The sequence below is a fragment of the Anoplopoma fimbria genome, chromosome 7 (genome assembly GCF_027596085.1).
Source record: "Anoplopoma fimbria isolate UVic2021 breed Golden Eagle Sablefish chromosome 7, Afim_UVic_2022, whole genome shotgun sequence".
Classification (NCBI taxonomy): domain Eukaryota; kingdom Metazoa; phylum Chordata; class Actinopteri; order Perciformes; family Anoplopomatidae; genus Anoplopoma; species Anoplopoma fimbria.
Window position 1 is genome coordinate 3,159,745 of NC_072455.1, and position 18,891 is coordinate 3,178,635.

At 39.8% G+C, this 18,891-nt stretch overlaps 2 protein-coding genes across 2 annotated transcripts in view; both read right to left on the bottom strand.

Moving 5' to 3' along the window:
* The window catches only part of tnfsf10l (TNF superfamily member 10, like), a 60,137-nt gene extending 55,120 nt beyond the window's left edge, over positions 1–5,017 (bottom strand). Inside the window, exon 1 of the mRNA XM_054601536.1 lies at positions 4,643–5,017. Coding sequence (XP_054457511.1) covers positions 4,643–4,864 — 222 coding nt within the window. The 5' untranslated portion in view covers positions 4,865–5,017. The remainder of the gene's footprint in view (positions 1–4,642) is intronic.
* Positions 5,018–11,724: 6,707 nt separating this feature from the next.
* On the bottom strand, positions 11,725–17,157 carry si:dkey-171c9.3 (uncharacterized). The gene is made up of 2 exons (XM_054601753.1): positions 17,144–17,157; positions 11,725–13,686 (listed from the first exon to the last, which is right to left on the bottom strand). The coding sequence occupies exon 2, from the start codon at positions 13,678–13,680 to the stop codon at positions 12,799–12,801; it is 882 nt and encodes a 293-aa protein (XP_054457728.1). The 5' UTR covers positions 13,681–13,686; positions 17,144–17,157; the 3' UTR covers positions 11,725–12,798.
* Between the last annotated feature and the right edge of the window lie 1,734 nt (positions 17,158–18,891).

Sequence of the window (18,891 nt, forward strand, 5' to 3'; positions counted from 1 at the left end):
CTGTTCTATACGGCGCTATAGGAGGTCTCGGCGGACATTTCTTGGCAACAACAGCTGAGGCCACACAGGGAGGCTGGACTGAGAGTGTGTGTGTGTGTGTGTGTGTGTGTGTGTGTGTGTGTGTGTGTGTGTGTGTGTGTGTGTGTGTGTGTGTGTGTGTGTGTGTGTGTGACCACCAACACTATACATCTGAACAAGATATTTCCAGGTGACTAAGGAGGTTACAATTAACCTTCATGAAAAGCGAAAGTGTTAAAGTTTTAAGATGAAAAAAAGGACATTTTACAGAGATAGCGACCTGTCAATCAGTGTGTAGCCCCGCCCCTAAAGCATACCCTGCTTTATGGTCTGTTTGACTCTAAATGGAGCATCATTTACTAAATGAACATCATGCTGTATTGAAGAAGACTTGAAACTAGAGATTGAGACCATAAACTCATGTTTACAATGTTTACTGAGGGAATAAATCAAGAGAGAAGTAGAGTCATTTTCTCATAGACTTCTATACAACCAGAGGAGTCGCCCCCTGGTGGACAGGAGAGAGAATGCAAGTTAAAGATACTTCCTCATTGGTTTTACTTCCCATAACCAGGGGAGGAAGTACAAAAGGGGCAGATGTCTGCTGGATCTCTGGCTGCAAATAACCATTATTTGATTATCAATCAATCTGCTAATTGCTTACTTCATTAGTCTTCAAATGTCTTGTTTTGTGCGACAACAGTCCAAAACCCAAAGATGTATAGTTTACTTTCCAAAAAAAAGCATAAAATCTTCACTTTAAAGAATCAATTATTTTGTGTTTGATGACTAAAATGATTTGTTTGATTACCTATATAGTAATAGGCTTATAGATCAACTGTTGCTCTACCTTTTATCTATAGCGACTCAGCCGTCCATTCATGGGCAATTGTAGACAATTGTCTCTGATCTAAACACACAACCTAGTGGATCACTTGCTAATGTTCCAGCACACACTGAAGAATTGAGTTCAGTCATGTTAACGAAAAGTGATGTAACTTAAACCTCCTGAAGCCTAACTTTAACACCCAAACCAATTGATAATCTGTTCTGGATTGACCTCTCTAGGTGGGTTTATGAGGATTTTGCTCATTTTTCTATGCCTGGAGGTCTTCAAGTGATCACAAAGATAACAGCATAAAATCATTCATGTAAAAAACACACTTTAAATCACACAAACACACATAGAAAAGACAAGAAATTGACATTTTTTGGGGGGCTAAAACGGACCACACACACACGTGCACACATCACTTAGAAACATCCACAGTAAGCTTAAACTTCTTTTGTCTGAGTCGGACCACACACACACACACACACACACACACACACACACACACACACACACACACACACACACACACACACACACACACACACACACACACACACACACACACACACACACACACACACACACACACACCGGGTGTATTGTTGCATGTGAGGGTGAGTCAGCCTATCTGTGAACCCAAACAATAATAAAGTGGACCAGTGAAGTGTGAGGAATGGAATGCCAATCACACACACACACACACACACACACACACACACACACACACACACACACACACACACACACACACACACACACACATATAGGGAACGTAAATCAACACAGATGCCGTGAGAAGCAACAATGCAAATGTAGCTGCATACATTTTTTAATATGATATAAACCGCTCTCTCTCTTTCACACTTTATGGCCCCACTTACATGTATCGTCACCATGACAACAAACAACTCCAGCCATTGACATTCTATGTCTACGGACATTTTTTCAAATGTGATAACATAAACCATCTGAATGGGCTCCTTTGTATTTCCTGTTGCAATGTTTGTCAATGCGGAGGCTGACAGGAAGTCAATTTGGACTCAAAAGCCGTTGTCCCAGCAACAGAATGCCAATGAAAAGCTCCATTATTCCTCACAATCAGTCTTGAGTTCACTATTTACGAGCCAAATCGCGATATGTGACTCGACCAGTGGATTTAATTATGCCTTTTGAGAAAAAGCACATTCTCGTATGAATATTCGTAGTAGTTTGTAGCACCTATTATATTCGTATTAGTCTGTTGCAATTATTGTTTTCGTAGTAATTTGCTTCTGCACTATATTTTTGCTCTGGTTTATGCTTTAAGATGCTTGTTTAAGAAAGGAGATGCACTTATGACTTCTGGTGACTAGTAGTTCTCTTGAATACCTATGTTGAATACACTTCCTGTAAGTCGCTTTGGATAAAAGCGTCTGCTAAATGACTGTAATGTAATGTAATGTAATGTAATGTAATGAATAAACAGTTTTGCACAAATAGATTCATCCAGCAGCGACAGACACGCAAACCAGCGGTGGGGGAACATCCACCCAGAGCTTCTGTATTCAAGCTACATGTGTGTGTTTGTTTGTTTGTGTGTATGTGTGTGAACGCAGCAGCGCCGAGGCAACACCGGAGCGTTCGTTATTGTGCCGTTGCTCATTGTTCCAGGCGGCGTCTTTTGTCTCATACCAGGCTGGCACTGGGGTGGTGACTCCATTCTGCAGTTTCAAAGAAGGGGCCTGTTTCCAGATTTAAAAATAGCCGGCCTTCGCTTGAGAACCGGGGGATTCCCAATCCCCCGCGTGCAGACAATACACAGCTCCGTGTTTTCCATTTCCATCTCCCTCCAGTGTCATCTCTAAACTGTTCCTTATGCGATTTCCTGCCGACTCTGATGCGCCGGAAAAAGAAAAATCCAACCCCAGAGATTAAGTTGTAACTTAGCCTTTTTACCTCCCTAATACATCTATGTATTCTTTTATAATCTAATGTAATAAAGCATATACAATACATTTCTATTGCTGGCTGCGCGCCGACACAGGACTGTTGCTTTCATGCCAGCAAGTGAATTGGAAGCAGACACAGGAAAACTCTGATATATTTTGCCCTTTTATCATGTTCCTCTCGTGGCAGGGTGTAGAAAACAAGAGAAAGTACAAGGACTTCTGACACAAAAAGGTCGCTATAAACGCGCTAATGCATGATTTCAAATCAGTTTTTCTGTTTACAATCACATACGACATGAACGTGCCGATCCAAGACAGACATTACCTCAACTTCAAAGTGCATAAACACCTTTTTAACAGGCATACATCCTTTCATCAGTAAAGAAAAAAGCATTCTGCTATCGTTTGCTTTTCATATAAGTGCGTCATACTTTTATAAAGTCCATGCAACCTGTATTTGCCTTTCTTTTTTTACACAAAAGCATCTATTGATGGGGGTTAAAAACAATACGGCAATACGTAAAAAGATATCTAGACTGTTTCCACTTGTTGCTCATTTATTTTCATCTATTCTGTTCTCGCCAAAAAGTCAAACATGTGATGCTTTCCTCCACACTGAGCCCCTGGTAGCTCACTCCCTTTGGGTAAAAGCAGCAGCTAAAAAGCTTTAAAAATGTGAACAAAACACCTGCTGTCTTTATCGACGCAAAAGCGTAAAAAAGAAAACCTCGAGTATCATTTGTCTTCCTTCTCCACAGGATCCACGAATAGTGTTGTCAGAGAGATGCTCAGATTTTTTTCTCTGCTCTCGTGTGGAGAAGAAGAAGCACAGTACGCCTCCGATGCCTGCTGCCTCTCTCTCTCTCTGTGAGCAGCAGACGGGTAGTGTTACACTTTAAACCGGCCTCTCGCTGGGACCCATACATCAGATTCACTCTGCTCAAAAAGACAGTGTGAAACATATGCAACACCCTCTGGCTGTTGACCTCAACAGATAAAAGCATGAGTGCAGAGATGTGATCGTTGACCTCTCCCACTGAACCTCTAAAAACGCAGGTGATTTCACACTCATCAAACAACAGTGACACTTGCAGCCATCAAACCTCAGACTTTTCTCAGATTCAACAGGCACATTTTTGGAAGTGCAGTAGTTTTATCTGTATCTGATCATTTCAGGGGATGAAAAAGGCTTAAATGAAAGCTCAGGGGGGGTTCATCCCACCTCCATCATTGACCAGGGGCGGCTGTGGCGTAGTGGAGAGCAAGGTAGTTCTCCAATCAGAGGGTCGGTGGTTCGATACCCGGCTTCGGCAGTCGATGCATCCTTGGGCAAGACACTTAACCCCAAGTTGCTCCTGAAGGCTTGCCATCGGTGTGGACTGGATGTTGCGTGAATGTTAGTTAGAGTCTGATGGTGGCACCTTGCATGGTAGCCTGTCATCAGTGTGTGAATGGGTGAATGATATGTAATATACTACTGACTGTAAGTCGCTTTGGATAAAAGCGTCTGCTAAATGACTGTAATGTAATGTAATGACCTGCATATTCCACCTCTGCACACTACATCTGCAACCGGACTACTTTCTACCAAATGGCTCCAATATGTCCATTTAAGCACCAAATCTAATCCCTCCCGTCTTATTGCTTGTAAATTCCGGGTTGCATTGTCAAACAAGTCCAGTCAGGCTGAGCTGAGAGACATAAATCAATTACACCCCCAACAAAAAAAAAACCATGCAATAATATATGGATAATATCCCAGTTGTGAATTGCAAAGCATGACATTTTTGGCTTAAATCTGTGCTTTTTTTCCCCCTTGCAGGATTACAGCCTGCACAACATGCCAGCCAGCAGCTCTTACCTGAGATATGGACATGTTCAGGTAGAGGAAGAGCCCCGTGGTGGAGGCGATCTGCAGCACCACCACTACTATCACCACCATGGCCACCCACATCTTGGACGGTGTCTCCCTGCGCCTCGTCCCGCTCGGCCCGCCGGCAGGGACCATCATGTAGGTGGTGGACTCACTGCTCACCGATCTGAAATAATCCTGGTGCTGCTGCTGTGCGCTCGGAGTGGCCATGGCATTCCCGGACGCATGAGAGGACCACAAAACCAAACAAACAAACAAACAAACAAACAAACAAACCCAAAAACTCCACAGAGAAAAAAGTTGGAGGAGAATTAGATCTCCATGCGTCCTGGAGGGGTTTTCATGAGGAGGGTGGAGGAGGGTGGAGGAAGGGAGGAGACGACCTGGAAGTTTAAAGTTTGGGATCTGTCCTCAGCTGCTGCGTGAAGTTGCGTTTGGAGCTGCTGAAGGAGGCAGCGGAGGACTGATGGGCTGCAACCGGGAGAGAGCAGCAAAGAGGGGGCTGGCTTAACCTCTTCATCACCCTGGAGCTCTCTCTCTCTCTCTCTCTCTCTCTCTCTCTCTCTCTCCTGCACACACACACACACACACACACACACACACACACACACACACACACACACACACACACAGTTTCAGTTTCAGCGTTGCTTTCTAGGCACGAATTGCCACACATTGCCAAAGCAGAACATACCAAGAAAACACAATTTTAAAGGTGCATTACTTTCAGTTTTGTTCCTTATTTGTCCCATTGGAAAGTGACTAAAAATGGCATATTTTGCAGCAAGTTTTTCTTGATAAATAGATTTCTCTATGTCTTTCCTTATTCCAGAAGACTAGAAACCTTTCCTTGATGACAGGATGGACCAGAGTCTGTTAAAGGTTAAATCTAAAGAGAGTCTTCATCATGTAGGTCGTGATATCTTTTGTTTGGATTGATTCTTGTCCTGAGCCTCAGTTTCAGTATGAGCTGGCAGAGGGCGCCCTCTCTTCCTCTGACTCTTGTCACCTCAGGACTTGGTAGCAAGTTAAGAGTTTTTTTAAAAATAATTTAAAAAAAAAGCTTGTGGAGATTTAAGCAAAAAATAACAAAAAAAACCCCACTCCTTTTAGCTTCTTAAATGTGACTTTTTCTTTCCCCTCATCAAAAATAACATGCATTTTCACAGTTTTCTGACATTTTATATAAATTAATAGGTCAAATAATAGTCAGATTAATCAATAAAACAGCCGTTATGCAGCCCTGGATTAATCCCTTTTTTTTTATCTATTTGATTTTTTTATGCAAAAGAAAAAATAGCAAAATGTAATTCAATTTAATCCAATTTAATGTGGCTTTATTGGCATGAAAGTTTCAAAAATCATTGGCAAAGCATCAAAATTAAAAAAAATGAAGTACACAATATAATAACATGAATATTAACACCACTTTAATGTTAACATAACATTATGATTGTTATGTAATAATATTTATACAGTATTACAATTACATTTCAACAAACAAGAGGCGTATTTGTCAAAATAAGGGTAACTTATTTCATTGAATTGTTTACATTTTAGGAAGAAGTGCATCTCTGTCTAAACCTCACCTGTCGTGAAGTGACCAATACCTGGTTTTCTTTTGGTTTCCATGTTTTTTTGTGTCTTTTTTGTGATTCCCAGCTCTCTCTTTCTACTCTTTCTGTCGTCTGAGCTGCTCTCTCCAGTCCTTGCGGTCTATTTTATCGCTCTACATTGCTGGAGAGAAAATATTTCCTCGATGCCTTCCAGATTATCTCTGTCAAACAAGTGTAACCACGATCTGAAGTTAACTTCACTTTCCAAAAACATCACAAAAAGCTGCACACAGGCCGCTGACTTTATTGTTGGATGAGATAAGACCTCATGGCGAGATGACTACATCTCGATTTTATTGCGGCAGACAGCGTATTGCTGTGCCCTGTAAAGCCTCCTTCCTGTCTTAAATCACCATCAAACAGAACAGTGAGTCAGAATCATATCTTTTCCCAGGCGGATACTGTGTTTACAGTTCAGCTCTGAACCAGTAGTTCTTTTTTTTGACCATGTCACCACTTCAAAGTTTTCAAGGAGTTTGTTGTCATTGCAACACAAGCTATATATGATAACACAGGACTCACACGGAGATGGACAACCCAATTTATGCTGACAGTGTGGACAATTTTGGAGTCAAAAATTAACCTAACCTGCATGTCTTTGGACTGTTGTGGAGGAAAGTCCAAAACAATCCAAAGTTTGGCAGAAGGACTTACAGATGCAGATTTACGGATGAATACTTAACTTATCAATGACTACAAACAAATACCTAAATATATTGAATGTATTTCTTTAATTTTCTTCAAAATTAGACTGAGGGTTAGGCTATTTAAGGTGTACAAGGACAAACAAACAGAATCAAAAGAAGGTTGCACAGAGAGGCCGTTTCTTTTTTGGTTTTCCAACGTGATTTGAGATTTTTTGCCGCTCGTGCAGAAGCAGGCAGCCGGTTTGCATGTGGTTAACATTGTGAACGGTAACAGTTAGTTTTAGGCAACGAAAGTACTTGATTAGAGTCAGAAAACTGTACCCTTGTAACGTAACGCAAGCTACGAATGTTATGTCATGTGACTCAGTGATGTAGCTTAACGTCCTGGGGGCAACCTCTGGTTCTGAAAAATGAAGCCAAATCTGAAGTGCCTTTATCTTGCATTCTCTCTAATGTCCACCAGGGGGCGACTCCTTTGGTTGTATAGAAGTCTATGAGAAAAGAAGACTTTCTCTACCGTTATTCTGAGTGTCTAATAATGACGCAGATGGGCTAACATTGGAGTTAGTTGAAATCCTGCTGCGTCTCATACAGATGCAAAAGGGTTCCTTGTGGGTTGGTTTCAAGATGCCGAGCAACACCGCCCAAATGTTGGTATTTGACATTCTGGAAGTGGGTCCAGGCTGTGTTTTCATGTTAGAACAGGGCTCAGAGAGACCTCACACATACATATGTCAGTTAACGAGCCATACCACAGTGGATGCATATCAGTCCTCCACAAGTGGCAAAAAAACAGCCTGTTAAACCGTTAGCCAAGTAGTCAGACTTCTGTTTTGTTTGTCGGTCCATTTGTTCAAAAACACTCAACAACTAAACAATTATATGGTAAATCTTGTGGCACCATTCCTTCAAGGCCCCCGCTTTGGGAACCTCTGTCCTAAACAACAGCCTTTCTTTTGTTTCCCTTTACATCACCACAAAACAGCTGGAAGGCGGACTGTGTGTGCCCAGCAGTCAGAGCTGTTTATCAAGGATGGGAGGCAGATGAAGTTGGTCCGCTTCCAGTCGGACAGCTACAGACCATCAGAGAGCCACGGGACTTTTTCTACTGCTTAGACTTTGGCTTGAAAGGACCAGATACAAAAGGGGGGTTGGAAATCCAGTTCAACACCAAGCTTTTCACAATAAGAGACACGTTTTCTGGTGTAAAACTCATCAGCATCAAGACCCTAGAGCGTTTTCTGAACCCCAGCCCACATGCCCTGAGCAACTCAAGCGCTTTTTTCATCCATGAAAGCCAGTGTTGTCCAGAAAAAATGGTTTTGAGTCAAGTTAAATCCACCTGGGGCCTGCACCACATGTGAAAGTCATCTGTTCCCCTGACCGGGACTTGACATGTCCAGTACAAATCTTGGTGGCCGCGAAGTGGTGACGCAGCGGTCTTCAGGTAAGACTGAATAAAATTTGGACAGAAACAAATATCAAAGAAACAGATGTTTAAATCCACAGCAGATGAGAAGAGACTCAAATACTTTCCGTGTACCGTTGTTATGATGGATTTGACAGAGTTTTGGGTGAAATCGACTCCTTGAGGGCAGATTCTGCTGCAAATTGTGCAAGTTCTTTGTCTGGACGATATTTCAACAACTCAATGAACAGCCAAATATCCAGCAAGGTTTAGAGTCATACTTAACACCTGCTCCGATGACCCGAGCCAAATGCTTGCATGTGCAAGTACAAATAATCTTTTTTGTTCATATTTCGCTGACTTGCTGTAGATTTTCTATATCGTATGGATGGACGATGGACTATGATGCGGGAAAGACTGCATGTAAAGATCTGTTTGGAGCCAGTTAGCCCCAGTTTGTAGCTCTCATTTTTTACCATTACTTTTGAGTAAAAGAGATAAGACACGTCAGATTTGATGTAAAATAAATACTGTACCTGTGGATCTCTGTTTCGTTCTCTTTAGCTGCAGCTATGGCGACAAGTAGAAATTGCATTTGTGCTTTTGGATCTAACTTCCCTGAGGTCACCACTTGGGATTGTTCCTGGGAATGTTGCCACGGACCCCTAGTCCATAATATGGATCAATGGATCAAAAGCTTATGTGCAATCGTTCCCCTTAGCTCTATGGAGCAAGTAAGCATATTTCATCTTATTATTTTGGCGGTTATTTTGGCATCACAACTTTACTCCCAGCCCAGCTCCAAAAAGACAAGGTTAGCAACAAGCTTTTGAACATGAAAGAGCATTTATCAGCTCACTAGCCAGATATTTGGCTTTGGAGTTGGTAGAGACCAAAAACAGAGATACAAGAAGAGTTCAAATTAGTTATATTCATTGAGTGGCAAGAAACGGCGCTTTCAGTGTGTGCTAATGTTGTGTCTTTTGTATATGTAACTAACCAACAGTTTGCTACCAACTTCACTTCAAAAGAACAATTAAAACTGCTTTAAACTTCAAAATGTAGCTTACAGGGATTTGTTTTAAAGATTCAAACTGTTAACGTTGTGTTAACTTTTGTTGTTGTTTCTTTGGGTAGCTGTAACTTCTCATATTTCCTATTTTAAGATCTTATTAAACACAAAGGCTTTTTCAACTAATAAACTGACGTCACATGTCAGAGGAATGAAGTCAAAACTGAAAAAAATGTCAAAGTAAAGGGTGCCTATATATGGTATTTATGCACCATAGTTGAGTTAAACTTCTAATAACAATCTGAGCCCTTCAGTGGTGAAAATATGCTGTTTTAGTGGACCTTTATGAGGGAGAGGAGTTGCCTGATATGATCACATTGCAGCAAGTTTATTGGCTGCCGTCTCCTTCAATATTGGACCAATTTCAAAAATTCTTGTCCCCATTAGTCACTTCGACACAAAAACCAGCCAAATAGTTTCCTGGTTGAAAAATACCTTAGTAACCCTTTAATTCCTCCCCAGCTCCACGACAAAACGCTTATTATGGTGATGTATTGCGGGTAATTTAGACATACTCTGTTTTCACTTATATAAAGAGTGAATATGTTTAATTTAAGTGGGTCTACCCTCCGTTAGAGCAGACAAAGAGATGAAGTACATCCGCCATTAGTTTCCTATTATAGTATATTGAAACCCCCCCCTGCTATACATCCTCTGTGTGTCATCACGCCTCCTCCCTCAGCCTCCCTCTCTTTCTGGCAGCCGACCACCTGACAACACAACCAAGCATTTTTCCAGATGTGTGTGTGTGTGTGTGTGTGTGTGTGTGTGTGTGTGTGTGTGTGTGTGTGTGTGTGTGTGTGTGTGTGTGTGTGTGTGTGTGTGTGTGTGTGTGTGTGTGTGTCCCCTCTGACGCCACAGCTGTCCACCCAGCCCTGAAGCTTATGTGTGTGCATGTGTGTGTGTGTGTGTCCGTTGGTGTCCCGTGGTGAGAAAACATAATGGCGGTCAGCAGTAGGAGTTAAAAGTTCAGTCTAAGCATTCCATGACATATTATGTGTCAGAGCCAAGGGACTCAAACACACACACTGCTGCCAGGTCAGCGTGTGTGTGTGTTGTGCTCTTTTCTTGTGCATATGTGGCTCAAATTAACGGCCAAGTTTTGTGGCATTTAAGTCCAAAAATCTTTAAAAACAGCAGTCGGAATGCTTTAGATTTAGGGATTTAGAAGCTAATTTAACTGTTAACAAGGCCAAGAGCAAGTAGCCAAGCTAGCAGCTTTGTTGCTAATGTGATGTCAACATGCTAAATGCTCAAAATGGCAACGTTAACATGCTGATTTTCATCATCTTGGGCCCAGTTCAGACCAACTTTAAGCTCTGCATGAAAATGAATTTGAATGAAACCAGTCCAGTTTTGCAGCTTTAAAATATTAATGCTATATTTTTACTGTTTAGCTTGCAATTGTCGCAACAAAAGACACAATTTTAGATTTAAATCCTGAAATAAGTCAGCATTTTTGAACTTCCGGTTCCTTGTCTTGAAGTCAATGTTGTTGTTTTTTTGAATGAGTTCTGGTAAGATGCCTGAAATTAAGGTCTGTGGTTAACACAAGCTGAAGAGATTTAACATTTAGTTCTACAATAAACTTAAATCGTCGTTAAATACCCTAAAATAAGTGAATATTGAAGCTTTTACGTGTCTTAATAAAGGCGGTTGCTAATAAGTTGCTAAATTTGCAGCCTCGCTGTGTTTACTCGCGCTTATGCAACCGTGGTGTAGTTTCCTTGTAGCCTTACGTAGCTTTTCAAAAATCATAAAAGCATTGTTTATTTGTGAAGATTATCTTGTTGAACAAAAGGTGTAAGTATCGTAACCATTCGTTTGCCACGCAGCTTATTTCCTGCAATATTCAAAATCCAATGGAAACATTTTATTTCGTCCCCCCCACCCACAGAGCTCCAGCACAGTTTAAACTGATCCCGGCCTGAACACCCACTTAATGAAGCGTATTAGCGTGCTATATTTAGCATCAAACATAAAAATACAGCTGAGGCTGATGGCATCATCAAAATCAGTAGGACGTCTGCATCTTAATTCTGAATGAAATGGAGCCATGTATGTGCCACCCAGATTAAGTTGTCAATGATTAGTGCTCACCCGCTGACTTTGTTTTCTACTCCCACTCATCCCATCTGTGTTGGGGAGAGAGAGAGAGAGAGAGAGAGAGAGAAAGAGCAACATAAAACATAAAAAAAAAAAAAGAGCAAACATTAGATTGTGAACCAATTCTCTTCAATCTAAAAAGTGTGTTTGAGTTTATGTGTGCAATAACGGATGACTAAGAATAATACAACTCTACTTCAAGGATCACTTAAGCTCCTCTTTTATTGAATTTGGCATTTACTGACTGTTATGTCAGCGGCAAACTTATCTATTAATAGAAGAAGGAAAGTAAGGAAAGAAAAACAAGTTTTTTCTTTATTCTCCTGCAGGATCACATCACTTTTGTGGTTACGTGCACAATGGCTGCCTCTTTTCCTGGATCTGAACTCAATAAGTAAGTGAGTATGAAAATGTGTTTCTTTAGAGCCAGACTTTGTCTCAAATGCCACCATTCAGCTCAGTCCAGGGGAGGAATGAATCACTGGATCTGTAAAGATTTCGAGAATGATTACAAAGGGGAAATATCAGAATAACTTCCAAGCATCGCAATCGATTATAAAGCGGTGTAGGGATTAATTTACTTGTGGTCGTATTCAAATTCTCAAACATCTACTGTGCCATTTCCTCCTCTGTCAGAGTTGTGTTCATAAAAGTTGTGAAACATTTAAATCCAGTGCACTAAATATACAAAAATAAAGTCTTTATTCTCTGAATTGACAATATTTGATTCCATTAATAAAGCAAAATCAAGACAAACAACACAAGTTATCTACAATCCACATAGATAAATAAAGCATCAACCATGTATATATATATAGCAAAATAGCTTTTTTTTTTAACCCAAAGGTAATTACTCAGGTCAACCTCTGTTCCTGTAATACCATCTACAGGACATTTACGGTTATTGCGGTTGGATCCCAGTCAAAATTGCCAGGGTACATTTAATCCATCTTTGACTAAAACCATAACCTCTGATTGCTTATCCAGCATCTAAGATATACAGCTTCTACAATAAACACGTCATTAAAAGTGCTAAACTTTCCTTTTTTGTTGGACCTCTGGTCAGTTTTCACAATAAAAAGTAATATTTCACAATCAAAGCCCCAACTGGATGAGCTTGAACCAAACGTTATTGAGAAGTTGAATATTTAAAAAATCAGCCAATGTAACAATATTATTGCAGTAAACCACATTTCAATGCAAATGCCAGGCCGACTGGAAGAAATGTTTGGGGTGATATCAAGACTTTTCTTGCCAGTCATCCCAAATATGATCCAATTAATCACATGAAGATACTAGACGAGCATTTTAGCTTCGTCAATAGAGGAGGTGAGGATGGTTTCAGCCAGTTGGTGGGCCAGTAGATGAAGATCGCCATCTTCATCTCTGTTTTTATCCCTCAAGACCCAGTCAATGATATCGCATGAAAGAGCCTCCGCAAAGACCTCCATCTTGGCTCCACAGCGAGATCCTACCCCAAAATAGTCCCTTTCCAAATCACCCGTGGAGAGCGAGTGCATCAGATGCTCCATCAACTCCACCTGGGGGTCGCCGGCGGACCCGTCCGAGTCGTCCTTCGGGGTCGGCGGAGGGGTCGAAGGCGGGTAAACCTTCGCCAGGCCTCCTTTCAGCTTCCTGGCAAAACTGTGTCGGCTCCTCTCGAGCTCAGGTAGGAGCGGCGTGGTCGGAGGGGCGTCGGGGTAGTCGAGGGATCCGGCGACGGGGAGCCCTGGCTGGGAGAAAGATTGGTGACAGTGATGGTGGTCTTTGGAGGTCTGGATTTCTTTGCGAGGATTCATCTCTGTGGATCTTTCGCTGTCCGATTCGTCCATAAATTGCCAATTTTTAGCCGCTCCGCCATCCATCTTAACCCCAGCTGACCTCTGAGAACCCTCCAGATGATCCCCTATGTTATGACCTCCACACACTTCCCTCAAAGCGACCTCAACGACTATTGAAGCTAACTCTTCGGCTAACATCTCCTGGTTCTGATTAAATCTAGACGCCCGGCAGTCCACCCCAGGTTCCATCGTCTCCATTTGGCTTTTAAACGACTGGATTATGTTCTCGGACATATTTTTGGCAAACTCCTCAAGAACACCAATGTTTAGGTGGCTTCTCTTGAGGCCTTCTGGAGTCGGCTCTTCCACCTTTTGATCAGCACTCACCGTCTGCATTGGATCCTGTGAGGATAAAAGCACTAATCTTAGTAAAAGCAATGGAAATATTGCCTTTCCTGGAGCCTCTTTTCTTTTTGCAAGAATAATATGGTGAAGGACAGTACAAGGCACAAGCACCGGAAAGAGTAGAAAGATGGTTTGAACAGAAACATGCAACAACAAAATAATTCAAAACAAACAACAAAGGGGTCATAAAAACATCAAAATACAGGAGGTTAAAATTTAAAAATATATATATTCATTTGCCAGGGAGGGATGATAAAACCCAGCAACATATCGAATATTGATAATATAAAAGATGCTAATGATGATAACGCGTGTCTGATTTAAACAGGCTTTCTTGAGTCAATAACGGCAAAGGCCGAAATAAGGGAACGCCAAGGCACATAAGGGGTCAATAAAGCGTTGATATATTTTAAAGCAAGGTCATTTAATGCTTTAAAGTCAATCAATTCTTTTAATTAATACGAAAAATAACTGTCAGACTGTGTACGTTGAATAGTACTTTAGAATTTGGCCGGCTGCAATATGCACCAGTTAGAGTCAATGAGAAAGATACCAACATTAAGTGCTTCACAGTAGTCCAGATGAGAAAAAGTAAAGCATGTATAAGGTCAGAAGAAGACATAAAGGATCTGATTTTAGGGCTTATTTTTAGCTAACTGAAAGAGATCAAATATGACATAATTTATAACATTAAGTTATTGCTTTAGTCCCAAATATTCTACATTCCTCGCCTGTTTCAGATTAGAGAAGAAATCAATCAAATTGAAGGAATGTTTAAATGTACGGTATGTATAAGAAACGGAAAATCAGAAAGTAATCAGTATGGATGTAAATAAGGAAAGAAAATAAGTCTGTCAAAACAAAAAGTCCCCTTTGAAGCCTCAGATGGAAAGTAAGAAGGAGGCCTTAACCACAGCCTGTCACCATATGAGCTGTCCGCCAGCCAGGATGTGACAAGCAGGAAGTACTTGGCGTCCACAGAGGCAACCTGACATTCTCTCTAAACTCGCTATGTATCGGCATCTGTAGTTAATGGAGACGGAGCTGTGTTTGATAATCATCTCTCTTCAAGTCGAGAAAAACGGAAATTGGAGCAAAGCAAATGTTACATGAGATGTGTTATGTTGTTTATCTCTGACGGCATCTGCATCCATTTCAACACGATAGAGAAAGAAGCTTTGGACCCTGTTTAAAAGTGTGTTAGTGCAAACAGCTTTGAATATGAAATAACATATCAACTCATTTTCACAACCCTGAGTTGATATGTACATTACATTACATTACATTACATTACAGTCATTTAGCAGACGCTTTTATCCAAAGCGACTTACAGGAAGTGTATTCAACATAGGTATTCAAGAGAACTACTAGTCACCAGAAGTCATGAGTGCATCTCCTTTCTTAAACAAGCATCTTAAAGCATAAACCAGAGCAAAAGCATAGTGCAGAAGCAAATTACTACGAAAACAATAATTGCAACAGACTAATACGAATAGGATAAGTGCAGTAAACGAATACGAATAGGATAAGTGCAACGAACTGATACGAATACAATAAGTGCAACGAACTGATACGAATACAATAAGTACAAAATATATTTCTTTAATCGTTTAATAGATTTGGAATAGTTGAAATTTTGGGGAAATTCTCTTATTTGCTTTCTTGCTGAGAGTTTGATGAGAAGATTGATACCATGGTCAATATTAAGCTTCTGCCAGCAACGGCCGCTTAGCTTAGCTTAGCTTAGCTTAGCTTAATGAAAACCAGGAGGAAACAGCTAACACTAGCGTTTAACAAAATCCAGCTCTAAAACTGATTTACATCAAAACATTAATTTATATCTTTGAGATAATAAGTTTAGTTCAAAGTAAATATTTTTATAAACTGCAACGTACATTTTCGGTTTAACGTTTTCTAGCTAGCTAGCATTAGATAGTAGAAGTTGGCTAACATGATACCAGCGAGTTATACTTGCTAACACGTAGTAAAATCCACCTCTATGACTTACTAATTAACAAGTTATATTTTGATTGTTTGTATGATAAACCTCAAAACATTAACTTATATGTTTGAGATAATTAGGTCTATTTCAAAGTCAATATTGTTATATACTGCAACGTACATTTTCCGTTGACCTTTTTAGCTAGCTAGCATGAGACAGCAGAAGTTGGCGTAACGTAATACCAGTTAGCTATACTTCCTAACAACGATTTTATCCTTGACCTTTTGTCTTAAAAGGTTTGAAACATTGTCTAGCTAGCAAACAATTGCATTCATATAAAAACATAATTGAAAATATACTGAAAATATGTAGTTTTTAATCTCTTTTTAACTTCACCTTGCTAATGTAACTTTAAATCACAGTTGCTAAGTAGACTAAGTTGCATTTTAAGTTTTTCTGTATGAGAAACTGGAGAACTAAACTAATGTGAAACTTAAATTAACAACCTCAATAACTTCCTTATCTTCATCTCTACTGTACAAAGACTTTAGGGTTTTTCAGGGTTAGCATTTTGTGGCCATCTTGCGATCAAAATGATGGTTCAAGTTGAGCCTATCCAAGAATAATTTGACGTCTAAATTGTATAGATTTAACAAAAATGACATTTAAATCAGGTTCAAAGCAATTTCCAGAATGCAGTTTGAGTTTCTCTTTACTTTCTGAGTTCCTTTTTTAGGCATTCAAAGCGCTCTGAGCGACAAATCTTCATGCAACAGGGACGTATGTCACAATAATTTCCCGCCATTCCACCACAGCCACAGTTCAAGGGGAGGACGAATGAAGAATAAAGCACAGATGTGGAGCAAATTACAGATAACATGAAGAATGTTTTCTCTTGGCAGGCAGTCTGACTTGGACATCTTGATGTTCATAAAATTAGGGTGCTACTTTACTCCTGTGTTTTCTTGTAAAACCCTTTTTAAAAGAGGTTGATTATGATGGTACTTACTAACACACCTTAGAGTCTGCTATAACATCCAATAACCTGTGAATGTTGTTCTTCTTTCACACTTATGTTTTCTAATGAAATCCAAAGAGCTTTCTGCAAGGGAGTATTTCAACTTTTTGCAGATAAATAACCTTAAACGTCTTCACACTATATCTGTTTTGTTTTCAATATTTCAAGTTAACATTTGTCGGCCTGAGAAAAACTGCACAGATAATATCAAAGATTTAGCGCTACATCAGTAGATAAGAAACGAGAAAATATTTAAAGGATTCCTGACCAAAAAAAGAAGAAAATAAACTTGCTTAACATAAAACATTAAGGATTATGAAGTATGGCAGATGAAAGGGGGGCAACTCAAAGATTTACTATAGCTGACAGAGGCAGACTTGCATCTCAAAAGGGCCAACTGGAAAAGATTTAAGCCAAAAAGTTACGTAAATGTACCTCAAAATATGAAAATACAGACACAGGAAACAGCGTATGCTGCATGCAGATAAACTTACCAGCGGTTCCTTGTTTGGTGTCTACTGTGCAAATGAGTTTACACGGAAACAGGTTTGAAAGACTAGTTCAACCACTTCCTGTATGTGTGTGAGTGTTATATGCAGCAATCACCCTCACTGACAACATAAAGCAAATTACATATGCATTATGTAAATATGCATTGGGTTTATGGGAAATCACTCTGCTTGTTTTATTCTTTTTAATCTGTGCATGAAGTTAAAATAATGAAGAGATGGTCACAGGGGAGGAAGAGGAAGAGAGGATGCGGAGGAGGTAAAGCACAGATTCAGACCGATACCTCAGCCAAAAAGAATTTAAAATACATCACTTTTTGTGTTTATTTTTACTCCAGTTTAACAGCCCTGTGTAATTTTCTTTGGTGCACTTCATCCTTGACACCCTGAATTTAGTGTCCAAAGATTTCTTAGCAGCTTAAACTAAATCCCAAGAATTATAAGTATTCCTCGCCGGTCTGATTAAGAAGCAATGAAAATCTGGAAAAGAAATGTTCCCATGTGAAGGCATTTCTGTCTTGGACGAGCACAACTGAGAGGAGGGAGATTAAATAAAAAACAGTGTTATAAGAGGATATATCTCTCTGCAGACTTCGTTAAGACGCCAAATTGCACTGCGTGAAGCAATAATCAAGGGATGTTTGTTTCATTTTTTGGAGTTTAATGAGACTTGACGTGCAGTTAAAAGGGTGGACTTGGAGATGACATACCTCTATATGGCATTAATGGTGCGTTTTTAGGATAAAGGAGGGTTTAAATGAACTTAAACGATTTATTTGCTCTCTTAAAATGACTTAGATACACTTAATGGGCTCTATTCCATGCTATTCAGACAGGAATGAGGGATGATTCTCCCAAAATGCAAGCAGCTGGGTGGATGTTGGCTCCATCCTCAACCCTCACAAATGTGATGTAATGACCGTCTATTATCCAAACTGTTGCCGCAGTAACTTGCAGTGTTGTTCGGTCCCAATAGGCAATAATGTGGTCTTTGTATCAGTGAGCTCATTCTTCAAACACGATAATTAGAATAGATTTAAAGAGTAATTTCAGTCGTGTATGGCTGCCTAAAGGGAAATCACTGCATGACAGACCTGCATTACACAAGCATACAAAGAAATATATGATCTTTTGTATTCTGCAATTGAGAAATATTCTTAGCTCAAGGTCAATTTCCTGGCTTTTATGGAGCTTCCATGGTCTTCATCAAGATATGGAATGTGCAGATGTCAAGAATGATCAATATCATGTAATTTAAACTTTAAAACACCACATTTTCTGTTCAAGAACATATAAAAGATTTAATCCTGATGTTATAATTGTAATTACTTCATCGTTTATTGTTCATATTGAATAACTTAATGGATATTGGATGTGGGTCTTTATTGATAACATGACTATGCAGCATTTAAATATGCATAAGTATTCAGATAAAAGTAGAAAAACATGTATTATCATGTGCACTTATTTATAATATATGTCAAGTGTATGTCTGTACTGAAATAATCACTATCAGTCCCTCAGACATGAGGAAAACATCAATACCTGCAGTTACTGAGATGCAGCATTAAAATATGCTGCATCTCAGTAACTGCAGGTATTGATGTTTTCCTCATGTCTGAGGGTCTGATAGTGATTATTTCACTATCATTATTCCAGTTAGTGCACATGATAATACATGTTTTTCTACTTTTATTTCAATACTTATGCATATTTTAATGCATAAGTATTGA

Bases quoted from the DNA above. Each gene is read 5' to 3' on its own strand.
- si:dkey-171c9.3 (XM_054601753.1), bottom strand. From the start codon at position 13,680: ATGCAGACGGTGAGTGCTGATCAAAAGGTGGAAGAGCCGACTCCAGAA.